General features: G+C 39.0%; 1 protein-coding gene across 1 annotated transcript in view; it reads left to right on the top strand.

Annotated features, from left to right (window-relative positions):
* si:ch211-39i22.1 overlaps nucleotides 1–16,250 on the top strand; it is a 42,524-nt gene that overhangs the window by 15,951 nt on the left and 10,323 nt on the right. Inside the window, exons 4-10 of the mRNA XM_087268598.1 lie at nucleotides 3,754–3,798; nucleotides 4,259–4,300; nucleotides 6,812–6,871; nucleotides 8,359–8,409; nucleotides 8,501–8,548; nucleotides 14,598–14,630; nucleotides 15,916–15,948. Of these exons, the coding sequence (XP_087124724.1) occupies nucleotides 3,754–3,798; nucleotides 4,259–4,300; nucleotides 6,812–6,871; nucleotides 8,359–8,409; nucleotides 8,501–8,548; nucleotides 14,598–14,630; nucleotides 15,916–15,948 (312 nt within the window). The remainder of the gene's footprint in view (nucleotides 1–3,753; nucleotides 3,799–4,258; nucleotides 4,301–6,811; nucleotides 6,872–8,358; nucleotides 8,410–8,500; nucleotides 8,549–14,597; nucleotides 14,631–15,915; nucleotides 15,949–16,250) is intronic.

Raw genomic sequence — 16,250 nt, 5'->3', positions numbered from 1 at the left:
AAGATTAAAGCATTTTACAGTGATTTTACCAAGAGTATGAGGTGTTCTGTGGAGAGTTATAAAAAAAATTACAGTTTAGAATTTATGATTGTTTCCACTGAGCGTTTATTTCTATCTCTACAATCAGACGTACCTAAATAGCAACCTGTACTGTACTGTGCTAAACTGCACCTTACAAAGTCATTTCTTGTAAGAACTCACTTACTGTAATTGTTGCGTTACTATAGCAACTATAGAACTACCACAACAGATCAAGTACTATAGTTGTTGTGTTACCATAGCAACCATACAAGTATGTCAACGCATCAATTAATATAGTTGTTGCGTCACCATAGCAACTATAGAACTACCACAACATATCAACTACTATAGTTGTTGTGTTACCATAGCAACTATACAACTATGTCAACACATCAATTAATATAGTTGTTGCATCACCATAGCAACTATAGAACTACGACAACAGATCAATTACTATAGTTGTTGCGTCACCATAGCAACTATAGAACTATGACAACACATCAATTACTATAGTTGTTGCGTTACCATAGCAACTATAAAACTATGACAACACATCAATTACTAAAGTTGTTGCATCACCATAGCAACTATAGAACTACCACAACAGATCAATTAATATAGTTGTTGTGTCACCATAGCAACTATAGAACTACGACAACAAATTAATTACTATTGTTGTTGCGTCACCATAGCAACTATAGAACTACGAAAACACATCAATTACTATAGTTGTTGCGTCACCATAGCAACTATAGAACTACGACAACACATTAATTACTATTGTTGTTGCGTCACCATAGCAACTATAGAACTACGACAACACATCAATAACTCTTTTTGTTGCGTCACCATAGCAACTATAGAACCACGACAACACATTAATTACTATTGTTGTTGCGTCACCATAGCAACTATAGAATTACGGCAACACATCAATTACTATAGTTGTTGCGTCACCATAGCAACTATAGAACTACGACAACACATTAATTACTATAGTTGTTGCGTCACCATAGCAACTATAGAATTACTACAACAGATTAATTATTTTAGTCATTGTGTCACAATAACAACTATAGAACTACCATAACCGGTCATTTACAATAGTTGTTCTGTTGCCATAGCAACTATAGAATCACCACAACAGATCAATTACTATACTTGTTCTGTTACCATAGCAACTATAGAACTATAACAACAGATCAAATACTAGTTGCATTACCATAGCAACTATAGAACCACCACAAAAGATCAAATAATAACGTTCTTGTATCACTATAGCAACTATAGAACCACTTCAAGATCAGTTACTATAGCTGTTGTGTCACCAGTTTTTTTACATACTGTTATGGTTCATTTCCATTAAGCAGTACAGTAGAGTGGTTAGGACTGTGACCTCATGCTGGTTCGAGTCCTGGCTGGGTCAGTTGGTGTTTCTGTGTGGAGTTTGCATGAGATAATGAAGATTCTATATAAACACACACATTACAGTACTTTACATTACATTTTCCTTCAGCTCAGTTCCTTTATTCATCAGGAGTTGCCACAGTGGAATGAACCAACAACTATTTCAGCATATGTTTTACACAGCTGATGCCCTTCCAGTAACCGGTACTGGGAAACACCCATACACACTCATTCACACACACACTCATACACTACGGTCAATTTAGTTGATCAATTCCCCTATAGCGCATGTGTTTGTACTGTGGGGAAAACCGGAGCACCCGGAGGAAACCCACACCAACACGGGGAGAACATGCAAACTCCACACAGAAACACCAACTGATCCAGCCGGGACTCAAACCTTCTTGCTGTGAGGCCACAGTGCTAACCACTGAGAATGAAATATTCTGTGTTTTCTATCTAATACCTGTAGCTTTGGTGAGTAGAAGAGCACTTAATTCTTGATAAAACCAGGAAATGTTTTAACTACAGAGTCATGGAAATCTGTTTTTAAATATGCTAATCGTATGGAAATGTTCGGCAAGATCATTTGTGATCTGATAGCTGGAGAGAGCTCTTTAAAGAGTCCTGATGAAGGTCTGCTGTAATGCTGAAGAGCTGGGAAACTCATCCAGCTTCAGCGCTCAGCCTGTAATGACGCTGTGGTTTGACTCGCTCAGATTTTCCTCTAGTCTGGAGATTCATAATGTGCTGCGTAATAATGAACACTGCACTGGAGTCCTGTCCACACACACACATATATATATATATGTATGTTCACAAAAACACACATGCACACACGTACGCATTCATGCACATGCAAAAACACACACACACACACACACACACACACTCGCGCACACACACACATACACACACACACACACACACGCGCACACACGCATAAATGCAGACAGACACACACATGTACATGTGTGCACGTCACACAAACATACTCAAGCACACATTTGTGCACACACTCACACTAATGAACACACATGCACAAACACACATATGTACATATGCTTACACAAACACTCAAGCGCACACAAATATGAACTCACTCTATCTCAAGCACACACATATACACACAAAAACACAATTGCACACACAAACACACACATGAATTCAATCTCTCACACTCATGCATACATAAAATAACACAAACAGACACTCACAAACACACTTACAGATGTACACTCACAAATTCACACACACACACACACACATGCACACAGACACTTACAGAAGTAGATTCACACAAACACAAACAACCACTTGCACACACATAAACGCTTATAAAACCCTTGTGCTCATCAACACACACACAAACACATGCATAAACATATACTTACTCACATAAACACACACTTACACACACAAACACATATTCGAGCACTCACACAAATGAACACACACACACACACATATATATATATGTTCACAAAAACAAACATGCACACATGTACGCATTTATGCACATGCACACGCAAAAACACACAGACACAGGCACACACACGCATGCATGCAGACAGACACACACATGTACATGTGTGCACGTGCACACAAACATACTCGCTCAAGCACACATTCATGCACACACTCACACTAATGAACACACATGCACAAACACACATGTACATATGCTTCCACAAACACATTCAAGCGCACACACAGATATGAACTCACTTTATTACAAGCACACACATATACACACAAAAACACTCTTGCACACACAAAGACATGAATTCAATCTCTTACACACATGCATACATAAAAAAACACAAACAGACACTTACAAACACACTTACACATGTACACTCACAAATACACACACACACACATGAACACAGACACTTACAGAAGTAGATTCACACAAACATACACTTGCACACACAAACACACATAAATGCTTACAAAACCCTCGCGCTCATCAACACACACACAAACACATGCATACACAAAAACATATACTTATTCACACAAACACACACTTGCGCGCGCACACACATACACACACACACATTCGAGCACTCACACAATTGAACACACACACACACACACACACACACACACAAACACACACAGAAACACACACAAACACATATTCGAGCACTCACACACCTGAACACACACGCACGCGCGCGCACGCGCACACACACACACACACACACACACGCACGCACGCACGCACGCACGCACACACACACACACACACACACACAATTTAAACAGTGTGTTATGATGTAAACTGGACTCGTATTTCTCTGCTTGTGTTTCCATCAGCAGATAATGAACCTGAAGCAGAACCAGAAGATCCAACTGACACAGGTAAACACACACACACACACACACACACACACACACGTCTCTGTGTTTGTGCTGAGCTTATAATGTCAACAGAATTGACACACCAGCCGTTTCTGTGCTCACTAGACTGTAGAAACCAGTTATCTGTAACAGGGGCAGATCTCCACACACATAACGCTAGTACTGTTTTAAATCTGTCATTATGCTAACACACAGGCGTCTGAAGCTCCGCCCTCTTCTGAAAAGAGCACAATCTCATTTGCATTTAAAGCGACAGTCATCAAACTCCACATTAGCATCAAAGCCTGAAAGGGTCAGTGTCAGAGAGATGGAGAACATTATCTGTGTGCTGTTCTCAGCTCACACTCAAACACACACACACACACACACACACACACACACTCTACAGACTCTCTTATTTTATAGCTTGTATTAAGGGGCATAATAAGACTCATATGCTGAATGTTTGGTTGTTTTTCAGATGTTGATCCGTCTGTGGGAGAGCCTGACATCAATGAGGAAGGTAAGACAGAGGTGTACTGTTCTCCATTATCAGTGCTGATCTACACTAAACCACACTCTGACAGCAGATAAACAGCTTTATTATCATTACACTCAAACAATACGCTGTTATGGACACAGTAAAGCTCGAACAGGACACTCGTTACTGTGATGTTACATAATACCTGAGATTAAACAGAGAAAAGCGTTAAAGAGCAGATTGCATGGGTTTTCAGAAAAATCTCTTATGAGCAGAGAGTGCTTCAGTGTAAACAGTCTGCAGGATAAATACAAACATACACTCACTGGCCACTTTATTAGGTACACCTTACTAGTGCCGGGTTGGACCCTTTTTTGCCTTCAGAACTGCCTTAATCCTTCATGTCAGAGATTCAACAAGCTACTGGAAATATTCCTCAGAGATTTTGCTCCATATTGACATGATAGCATCACACAGTTGCTGCAGATTTGTCGGCTGCACATCCATAATGCCAATCTCCCGTTCCACCACATCCCAAAGCTGCTCTATTGGGTTGAGCTCTGGTGACTGTGGAGGCCGTTTGAGTGCAGTGAACTCATCGTCATGTTCAAGAAACCAGTCTGAGATGATTGAGCTTTATGACATGCTGCGTTATCCTGCTGGAAGTAGCCATCAGAAGATGGAGACACTGTGCTCATAAAGGGATGGACATGGTCAGCAGCAATACTCAGGTAGGCTGTGGCGTTGATGCTCAATTGGTACTAATGGACCCAAAGAAAATCTCCCCCACACCATTACACCACCACCACCAGCCTGAACCGCTGATACAAGGCAGGATGATCCATGCTTTCATGTTGTTGAGGCCGAAGTCTGAGCCGAGCATCTGAATGTGTCAGCAGAAATGGAGACTCATCAGAGCAGCAACGTTTCTCCAATCTTCTATTGTCCAGTTTTGGTGAGTCTGTGTGAATTGTAGCCTCAGTTTCCTGTTCTTAGCTGACAGGAGCGGCACCCGGTGTGCTCTTCTGCTGCTGTAGCCCATCCGCCTCAAGGTTGGACGTGTTGTGTGTTCAGAGATGCTCTTCTGCAGAGCTCGGTTGTAACGAGTGCTTATTTGAGTTACTGTTGCCTTTCTATCAGCTGGAACCAGTCTGGCCATTCTCCTCTGACCTCTGGCATCAACAAATCATTTGCGCCCACAGAACTGCCGCTCTGATATTTCCTCTTTGTCGGAGCATTCTCTGTAAACCCTAGAGTTGGTTGTGCGTGAAAATCCCAGCAGATCAGCAGTTTCTGAAATACTCAGAGCAGCCCGTTTGGCAGCAACAACCATGCCACATTCAAAGTCTCTTAAATCCCCTTTCTTCCCCATTCTGATGCTCGCTTTGAACTGCAGCAGACCCTCTTGACCATGTCTACATGCCTAAATGCAGTGAGCTGCTGCCATGTGATTGGCTGATTAGAAATTTGCGGTAATGAGCAGGTGAACAGGTGTACCTAATAAAGTGGCCAGTGAGTAGTGTCTTAAAAGAAAGATTTGACTCTGAATTATGTTAATGATTTGTTATATTTTGAATCTTCTGTCTGCTATTGATCCACAGCAAGACTATCAAAGTAACTAATTTGCATAAGCCCTTCCTACCACAATGCACAAACAGCGGGTGTTACCTTTCTGACCAACCCAAATCTTGGTTCAGCTGACTAATCAGAGCTGATTTGGCTTTCTGCAGATCAACATGAATGCAAAATAGCTCATTTGCATAATCCCCACCTCCCACAACATACAATCACTAAAATGGGTGTTTTCTATCTGACCGATCAAAACAGAGTTGGCTTAACTGACCAGTCAGAGCAGATTTGGCTGTCTGCAGATGAAACATGAATGCAAAATAGCTCATTTGCATAATTCCCGCCTCCTGCAACATACAAACTCTCTAAAATGGGTGTTTCTTTTCTGATACTGAAGGATCAATGAAACCACACACGGCTCAGCAGACCAATCAGAGCAGAGTTAGCTTATGTAATGGGAAGGGGCTTACAGACCTTAAGCTGTGAATTGATTCAAATGAACTGAATCTAAATAATTGTAAAATGACTCGAACATTAAATACATCATTCAGTGTTTCTGTCATGTGGGTTTAAAAATATTATTTGTAGTTTGTAATGTTGTTCATCAAAAAAAAAAGATTACGATACATAAAGATGTTCAATCTTTTGCCTGCTACTGATCTACGCCAACACAAAATAACTAATTTGCATAATCCCTTGCATAAATAACTGATCTTATATGCATTTAACGCTGTTGTAGGAGACTCAACACACTTTATAACAACATACAAGCTGCTCTTTAAATACTGTTCACAGTCCAAACTCTACACTAAACACCCATGTGTAACGCTGTTTGTTTTGTTGGATTAGTAGTGTTCATTTGAAGTCATAATGTTCACTAAATTGATGAAAATGCAACAGAAATATAGTTTAATTGGACACAATCATCACAGCTCTTTTTTGATGGCTCATTTGGAATTTAATGATCCTGTGTGTGTTTGTCAGAAATTGTAGAGGACGCAAGAGCAGGTGACGCAAAAGAGGAACCAGAGAAAGCAGAAGAAGGTAATGTGAGAACAGCATTGATTTTCTGTCTGTTTATCTGTCTGGATGCTTGTGTGTTTGAGGGAATGATGGGAATGTTCAAACACACACAAGGACTCTGTTTCAGTGGTAAAATGAAACGTATGTGTTCATTTTAGTTCCAGGAACATATTGCGCTGTGTGTGTGTGTGTGTGTGTGTGTGTGTGTGTGTGTGTGTGTGTGTGTGTGTGTGTTGCATTTCAGGTTTTCAGATTATTCGCTTGCATCAAAACTGGAAAATATTTTAGCTCTGCTTGATGCACAGAAATTCTTTAAAACAAATAGTTAAATTCAAGAGAGAAAATTACCATAACAATCATGCTGAAAAAACATCTGACACACTAATAAAACCCCGCCCCCTACTCAATATTCTGTTTTAGTTAGAAATACATTACCATACTGTAATAAAACCCCACCCCCTACTCAATGTTCGGTTTTAGTTGGAAATGTATTACCATACTGTAATAAAACCCCACCCCCTACTCAATGTTCGGTTTTAGTTGGAAATGTATTACCATACTGTAATAAAACCCCACCCCCTACTCAATGTTCGGTTTTAGTTGGAAATGTATTACCATACTGTAATAAAACCCCACCCCCTACTCAATGTTCGGTTTTAGTTGGAAATGTATTACCATGCTGTAATAAAACCCCACCCCCTACTCAATGTTCGGTTTTGGTTGGAAATGTATTACCATACTGTAATAAAACCCCACCCCCTACTCAATATTCTGTTTTAATTGGAAATGTATTACCATACTGTAATAAAACCCCACCCCCTACTCAATATTCTGTTTTAATTGGAAATGTATTACCATACTGTAATAAACCCCGCCCCCTACTCAATGTTCGGTTTTGGTTGGAAATGTATTACCATACTATAATAAAACTCCGCCCCCTACTCAATATTCTGTTTTAGTTGGAAATGCATTACCATACTGTAATAAAACCCCGCCCCCTACTCAATATTCTGTTTTAAGTGGAAATGCATTACCATACTGTAATAAAACCCCGCCCCTACTCAATATTCTGTTTTAGTTGGAAATGCATTACCATACTGTAATAAAACCCCACCCCCTACTCAATATTCTGTTTTAAGTGGAAATGCATTACCATATTGTAATAAAACCCCGCCCCTACTCAATATTCTGTTTTAGTTGAAAATGTATTACCATACTGTAATAAAACCCCGCCCACACTGACTTGTTTGTAAATAAGAAATCTATTGAAATGAATGTGACAGTAGGTTGTAAGTGCACAGAATCACTGCAGTTCTGCAAGTGAAGCTGATGCGAGAGAAACATGTGTGTTTCTCATCATCACACACCTGTGGACAAATATACATATATACACTGTGTTCACTCTCACATTTGACATTATGTACTGAATTATATAAATATATGAGTGAGTGTGTGTGTGTGTGTGTGTGTGTGTGTGTGTGTGTGTGTGTGTGCGTGTGTTTTCTCAGACTCGGCTGTAGTTGAGGAGGTCCTCCTGGCCGCTGAGAAATCAGAGAATGGTCTGACCGTCTTTTCTGAAACACACTTTTACTGTTAGTCTGTGCTTGTTTGTGTGTGTGATGTGTTAGTAAAGTGTGTTTATTTCTGCAGTTCATGCGAGAGTATTTGATCTTACTGATGCAATCAGTGATGACGAAGGTAAGACACTTTCATTTCTAATGTGCACAGATGCATTTGCTGCATGATCAAAGTAACTCATTTGCATAACCCCTCCTCCTGTGACACACAAACACTGAAATGGGTGTTTCCTTTTCCGACACTAAAAGACCAATTAAAACAGACTTTGTCAGCTGACCAATCAGAGCAGAGTTGGCTTATGGAAGGGGGAGGGGCGTGTGGACCTTAAAGTCAGCATGAAGCAAAAGTTAAGATTCCCGTTTACTCTTCTATTGTGATGTACAGTCTTGAAATGAGAAGAAAATGTAATGTGTAATTTTAGCCTTTGGGAACAAATTGGTTTGTTGGAAGATGGTCATTGCTAAAAAAAAATGAAGGAAGATTGATGAAGGAATGACAGGCTAAGCAGAAACTAAATGGACTGATAGCTTCGCCCTGAAGGTTTGACAGTCCTGTCCTAAAAACTGATAACGCCGCCCAAAATGACTGATAATACTGCCCTAAAACACTAATAATCCCACCCCAAATGACTGATAGCCCCGCCCTAAGACTGATAATGCTGCCTTAAAACACTGATAACCCCACCCTAAAGGACTGACAGCCCCGCCCCAAATGACTGATAATGCTGCCTTAAAACACTGATAACCCCACCCCAAATGACTGATAGCCCCGCCCTAAAAGACTAATAATGCTGCCTTAAAACACTGATAACCCCACCCTAAAGGACTGACAGCCCCGCCCCAAATGACTGATAATGCTGCCTTAAAACACTGATAACCCCACCCCAAATGACTGATAGCCCCGCCCTAAAAGACTAATAATGCTGCCTTAAAACACTGATAACATCACCTTAAAGGACTGATAGCTCCGCCACAAAAAACTGAAAGCCCCGCCCTCAAAAAACTGACAATGCTGCCTTAAAACACTGATAACCCCAACAAAAAGGGCTGCTAGCACCGCCCTAAGATCGATAACATCACCTTAAAGGACTGATAACCCCACCCTAAAGGACTGATAGCCCTGTCTCTAAAAGTCTGATAACATCCCCTTAAAGGACAGATAGCCCCTCCCTAAAGGACTGACTGCCCCGCCCCAAATGACTGACAACGCTGCCTTAAAACACTGATAACCCCACCCTAAAGGACTGACAGCCCCGCCCCAAATGACTGATAACGCTGCCTTTAAACACTGATAACCCCACCCTAAAGGACCGACAGCCCCGCCCCAAATGACTGATAACGCTGCCTTTAAACACTGATAACCCCACCCTAAAGGACCGACAGCCCCGCCCCAAATGACTGATAACGCTGCCTTTAAACACTGATAACCCCGCCCTAAATGACTGATAGCCCTGCCCTTAAAAACTGATAATGCTGCCTTAAAACACCAATAACCCCAGCCTAAAGGACTGATAGCTCCGCCCCCAATGACTGATAGCCCTGTCTCTAAAAGCCGGATAGCGTCACTCTAAAGGACTGTTAGACCCACCCCAATTGACTGATAGCCCCACCCTTAAAAGCTGATAATGCTGCCTTAAAACACTGATAGCCCCGCCCCATGTGACTTTGAGTCTTTGAATAAGCACAGATAGATCGTTTATAACCGGCACTGCTATACTCATATAAAATAAGAGGGAAAATTTTAGTTCATGGTGGCTTTAAGTGCTGAATTGATTCAAATAAATAGAATCAACATTATTTAATTTTTAACCATATTCTGAGTAAATGAGAGTGTTTTCAGAGCGTAGATACACTTAAAGCTGTGGTAGGAGACTCGGCACAATAGCACAGGAGCTGCTTTATAGGAATCCTCATATACAACTGAAGACTGAAGCATCATGAGAGGCTGAGGCCTGCAGTAATGATGCTGAAAATACTGTTTTACACCGCAGAAATAAACTCATTTTACAGTGTGTTGACTACAGCGGTGTTGATCGTGTTTCTGCTCAATCATGTGCAGTTCGCTCTTCACAAGAGGTTTGTTTAATGTGGGAAAGAATCTGAATTATTCCACACGTCTGACTGGTGTTGTGCTGCGAAACTGATCATTAAACACTCATCAGAACTCATGCATGCTCGTAAATACCTGACATCTGCATATTTGAAGCCTCTCTCACTCACACACACACACACACACACACACACACACACACACACACACACACACACACACACACACACACACACACACAGCACTGCATGTCCTGACAGTTACAGTGCTCATATTAACTCATAACTGAACTGGAGACAGAGTATGAGTGTGTGTGAGTATGTGTGATGGACTATATATATATATATATATATATATATATATATATATATATATATATATATATATATATATATATATATATATATATATATATATAATGAGCAATATCACACGAGTAGCAGTGCGAAATGGCTGTATATCGGCACTGCCCTACCAGTGCCGATATACAGCCATATCGCACTGCTACTCGTGTGATATTGCGTTTATACAACAGTTTGACGCCATAATTGTGTATATACAGAACAAAATCAAACATGGAGTCTCAAAAAACCTTTTGTATGAGGAACTACTTTCTTCCACATTGGATTCAAATCATAAGCTGACAGTGAAACAGCTGAGCGTGCATCTTTTACACTGTAGATCTGTAGTGTCTGCTTTCTGCTGGCTGTATGTGGGCGGAGTAATACACAAAGGGTAAAGAGGCTGTAGGAGTTCTGATATTGCAGACTATAGCATGGCTATCAGCCAATCAGATTTGAGAACCAGACAGAACTGTTGTGTGTGTATATATATATATATATATATAATAACTCATCTCTAATAACTGATTTATTTTCTATTTGTCATGATGATAGTGAATAATATTAGTCTAGATATTCTTCAAGACACTTCTATACAGCTTAAAGTGACATTTAAAGGCTTCACTGGGTTAATCAGGTTAACTAGGCAGGTTATGGTAATTAGGCAGTTTATTGTATAATGATGGTATGATCTGTAGACTTTCGGGAAAAAAAATAGCTTAAAGGGGCTAAAAATAATGACCTTAAAATGGTGTTTAAAAATTAAAACTGCTTTTATTCTAGCTGAAATTAAACAAATAAGACTTTCTCCAGAAGAGAAAAATATTATCAGACATACTGTGAACATTTCCTTGCTCTGTTCAACACCATTTGGGAAATATTTTTTAAAAATTGAAAGGGGGGCTAATTAATCTGACTTCAACTGTACATACACGCACAGAAACTCTCTGCTTTAAGAGACCTGCACAGGAAGTTGTTTTCAGACAGTGATCACTGTCTTTCTAATAACCTGTATCTTATGTCTGCAAAAATGCTTCATCAGAATGCAAACTGTATCACACTTAGAGAAGTTTATATTTTCCCCAGCAATATACAGTGCATCCGGACAGTATTGACAGCGCTTGACTTTTTCCACATTTGTTTATGTTACAGTCTTATTCCGAAATGGATTAAACTGATTGATTTCCTCAACATTCTACACACAATCCCCCATAATGACAATGTGGAGAGAGTTTGTGAAAATGTTGCAGATTTATTAAAGCTGTAAAATCAGATGTACATCAGTGTTCACAGGCTTTGCTCAATACTCTGTTGATGCAGCTTTGTCAGTGATTACAGCCTCAAGTCTTCTTGAATATGACGTCACAAGCTCTGCACACCTGTCTTTGGGAAGAGTGACCATCGGGTTATTGATCACCTCCCTGACTGAGGCCCTTCTCCCCCGATCACTCAGCTTAGATGTCCGGCCAGCTCTAGGAAGAGTCCCGGTGGTTAAACATCCTCCACTTACGGATGATGGAGGCCGCTGTGCTCTCTGGAGCTTTCAGAGCAACAGAAATGTTTCTGTAACCTTCCCCAGCCTTCAATCCTCTCTAGGAGGTCTACAGACAATTCCTTTGTCTTCATGCTTGGTTTGTGCTTTGTCATGCACTGTTGACCCTGGGCCCTTATCTAGACAGGTGTAGCCTTTTCAGATCAGCTGAATTGAGCACAGGTGAACTCCAATGAAGCTGCTGACACATCTCCAGAATGATCAGAGAAGACAGAATGAACCTGAGCTCAATGTAGAACTTCACGCCAAAGCCTGTGAACACTGATGTACATGTGATTTATCAGCTTTTATTTTTTATTTTAAAACTCTCTCCACATTGTCATTATGGGGGATTGTGTGTAGAATGTTGAAGAAATCAATCAATTTAATCCATTTCGGAATAAGGCTGTAACATAAACAAATGTGGAAAAAGTCAACCGCTATCAATACTTTCCATATGCACTGTATATATATATATATATATAGTGTGTCTAAGCGTGTATATATTTTTAGTGCATGTATATGTGAGCATGTGAGTGTATAAATATAATATAATATAATATATAATTTGTGTGTGTGAGAGTGTGTGTGTGTGTTTATAATGTATATAGTGTGTGTGTATAGTGTGAGTAGTATGTGCGTACATGTGTAAGTGACTGTGTGTGTGTGTGTGTGTGTGTGTGTGTGTGTGTGTGTGTGTGTGTGTGTGTGTGTGTGTGTGTGTGCTCGAGCGAGTGTGTGTGCATGTGTGTGTGTGTGATCACACAGTTGAGTTATTTGCTGTTGGTTGTGGAGTGAATCTGTCATATGAATCTGTCAAGATGAGTCATGATTAAGAAAGTAAAAGCAGAACTTCCAGTTTCCACTAGTGTGCTTGTGTGTGTGTGTGTGTGTGTGTGTGTGTGTGTGTGTGTGTGTGTGTGTGTGTGTGTGTGTGTGTGTGTTTATGAGCCTCAGCAACTCTGAATAATGCAGAAACACCACCACATTACAGTTTATCATCTATCATTTACACTAAAACACTACAGCTGATCTTCAACAACACACAACAGTGCAGAAATCTGCATCTGACAGTTATTATTCAGACGTGTGTGTGTGTGTGTGTGTGTGTTTATGTCATTTGTGTCCACATTTGTTTGTTTACTTATTGTTTAATTATTTGTTTATCTGTTTGTTTGTGCATTTGTTTGTTCTTTAGCTTAATTGCTTAAGCATTTGTTTGTTTGTAAGTGTGTTTGTTTGTTTTTTGTTTGATCGTTTGTAAGTGTGCTTGTTTTGTGTTGGTTTGTTTGTGTATTTTTGTTTTTGTGTTTGTTTTTGTTTGTGTTAGATTTTTGTTTCTTTGAACGTGTATTTGTTTTTTTTTTGTTTGTTTGTAAGTGTTTGGTTTTTGTTTTTTTGTTTGTAAGTGTGCTTGTTTTGGTTTTTTGTTTGTTTGTTTGTTTGTTTGTTTGTGTTTGTTTTTGTTTGTTTGTGTTTCATTTTTGCTTGTTTGTATGTGTGATTGTTTTGGGTTTGTTTGTTTGTGTATTTTTTGTTTGTGTGTTTGTTTGTGTTTAATTTTTGTTTGTTTGTAAGTGTGCTTGTTTTTTTGTTTGTGTATTTTTTGTTTGTGTGTTTGTTTTTGTTAGATTTTTGCTTGTTTGTAAGTGTGCTTGTTTTTTTGTTTGTGTATTTTTTGTTTGTGTGTTTGTTTTTGTTAGATTTTTGCTTGTTTGTAAGTGTGCTTGTGTTTTTTTTGTGTGTTTTTTGTTTGTGTGTCTGTCTTTCTGTGTTTTTTTGTTTGTTTGTGTGTTTGTAAGTATTTTTGTTTGTTTGTAAGTGTGCTTGTTTTGTGTTTGTTCGTCTGTTTGTTTTTGTTTGTGTTTGATTTTATTTTGTTTGTAAGTGTGTTTGATTTTTGTTTGTTTGTTAGTGTGTTTTGTGTCTGTGTTTGTGTATGTTTTTTTGTTAGTGTGTTTGTGTGTGTTTGTTCGTGTGTGTGTTTGTTTTTGTTTGTTTGCATGTGTGTGTGTTTGTTTGTAAGTGTGTTTGTTTTTTGTTTGTGCGATTGTATGTGTGTGTGTGTTTGTTTTTTGTTTGTTGTTTGTGTGTGTGTGTGTTTGTTTGTAAAAGTGTGTTTTGTTAATGTTTGTGTTCGTTTGTTAGTACATTTGTTTGTTTATTTACCTCTGTTTGTAAGTTTTGTTTGCTTGTGTGTTTGTTTATTGAAATACTTATTTGTGTTTATGTGTGTGTTTGTTTACAGATGGGGTTCAGGAAAGTGCAGGTCAAGAGAAAGGTAAAGCACAAATTAATAAACACACAAACAATAATGAAGGTTTAGAATCTGCACACTCTATAAAGTGAAGAATAGCAATAAACAAGATTTGTTAAACCTGAAGGGCGACGCAGTGGTGCAGTGGGTAGCACGTTTGCCTTACAGCAAGAAGGTTGCTGGTTCAAGCCTTAGCTGGGTCAGTTGATGTTTCTGTGTGGAGTTTGCATGTTCTCCCCGTGTTGGTGTGGGTTTCCTCCGGGTGCTCCAGTTTCCCCCACAGTCCAAAGATATGTGTGTCCTAATATTGTCCGTAGTGTATGTGTGAATAAGTATGGATGTTTCCCATTAAGGGGTTGCGGCTGGAAGGGCATCCGCTGCCTAAAAACGTGCTGGATAAGTTGGCAGTTCATTCCAGATTAAATAAAGTGACTAAGTTGAAAAGAAAACCAATGAATGAATATTAAACCTGAATAAGTTAGTTATAAAATAAAATAAAAAAGGGAATATTATAATTTTAGGTGTAAAAAGTTACAATAATTTAACTTTAAGCAAACATTGAAGCATGAAGCATGTATATATGCAAATAGTCAAAATGATAAAAAATGATGAAATTATGAAAAATGTAATTAGTTGATAATAATGAGAATTTATTTAAACAAAAATGACTGAAAAAATGATCAAATTATGAATGAGGAGCTTAGTGGACTGACACACAACAATAATAATAATAATAATAATAATAATAATAATAATAATAATAATAATAATAATAATAATCTCCACAGTGGAATGAACCAACAATTAATCCAGCATATGTTTTACGCATGCAGCAGATGCCCTTCAAGCTGCAGCCCATCCCGGGGAAACAACCACACTCATTCACACACATAAACGACACTTCAGCCTTCCCAATTCGCCTGTACCGCATGTGTTTGGACTTGTGTGGAAAACCAGAGCACCCGGAGAAAACCCACACAAACGCAGAGAGAACATGCAAACTCCACACAGAAACACTAACTGACCCAGCTGAACCAGTGGCCTTCTTGCTGTGAGGCGAAAGCACTACCTACTGTGCCACCACATCGCCAATAATAATAATAATACATGTTGTTATTATTATTATCATTATTGTTATTATAAAAATAAATAAACAATTAAGACATGAAAAGATTTAAAGACTCCTGAATAAACTGAAGGTTGTTTTTCCTGTAGAAGTAGATCCTGACATTACTGTACAGAGCTTGTTGCAGCATGCTTGGAGTAATTAATTAAGTCATTTTGTGTGTGTGTGTGTGTGTCGTTACAGCTCACAGCGCCGGAGCGGTTTCTGGCTCAAACGGTATCAGCATTCATTATGTTTTTTATTTATTTTTTTTACATTTAAGCGTTTGTGAAAGAGTTTGCATGCATGATCCTCCACTTTTACTGTGCTTTAGGTGAAAATATGAAGGGTCCATTAATAACAGAAGTAATCAGAGATGCTTGAACTAACATCAACAAAAGACAAAGCTATATATATATATATATATATATATATTTATATATCTTTTCTTAAATATATTAGTTAGAACTGTTACAGTGTGTAGTGTATGTGTGTTTCTGTATGTGTGTGTGAGTACACACTAACCAGCCACTTTATTA

This window comes from Danio rerio, chromosome 9 (genome assembly GCF_052040795.2).
Source record: "Danio rerio strain M-AB ecotype USA chromosome 9, GRCz13ab, whole genome shotgun sequence".
In the NCBI taxonomy this organism is placed as follows: Eukaryota; Metazoa; Chordata; class Actinopteri; order Cypriniformes; family Danionidae; genus Danio; species Danio rerio.
The sequence above is the reverse complement of the archived record's forward strand: the minus strand, read 5'-3'. Positions and strand labels throughout refer to the sequence as shown.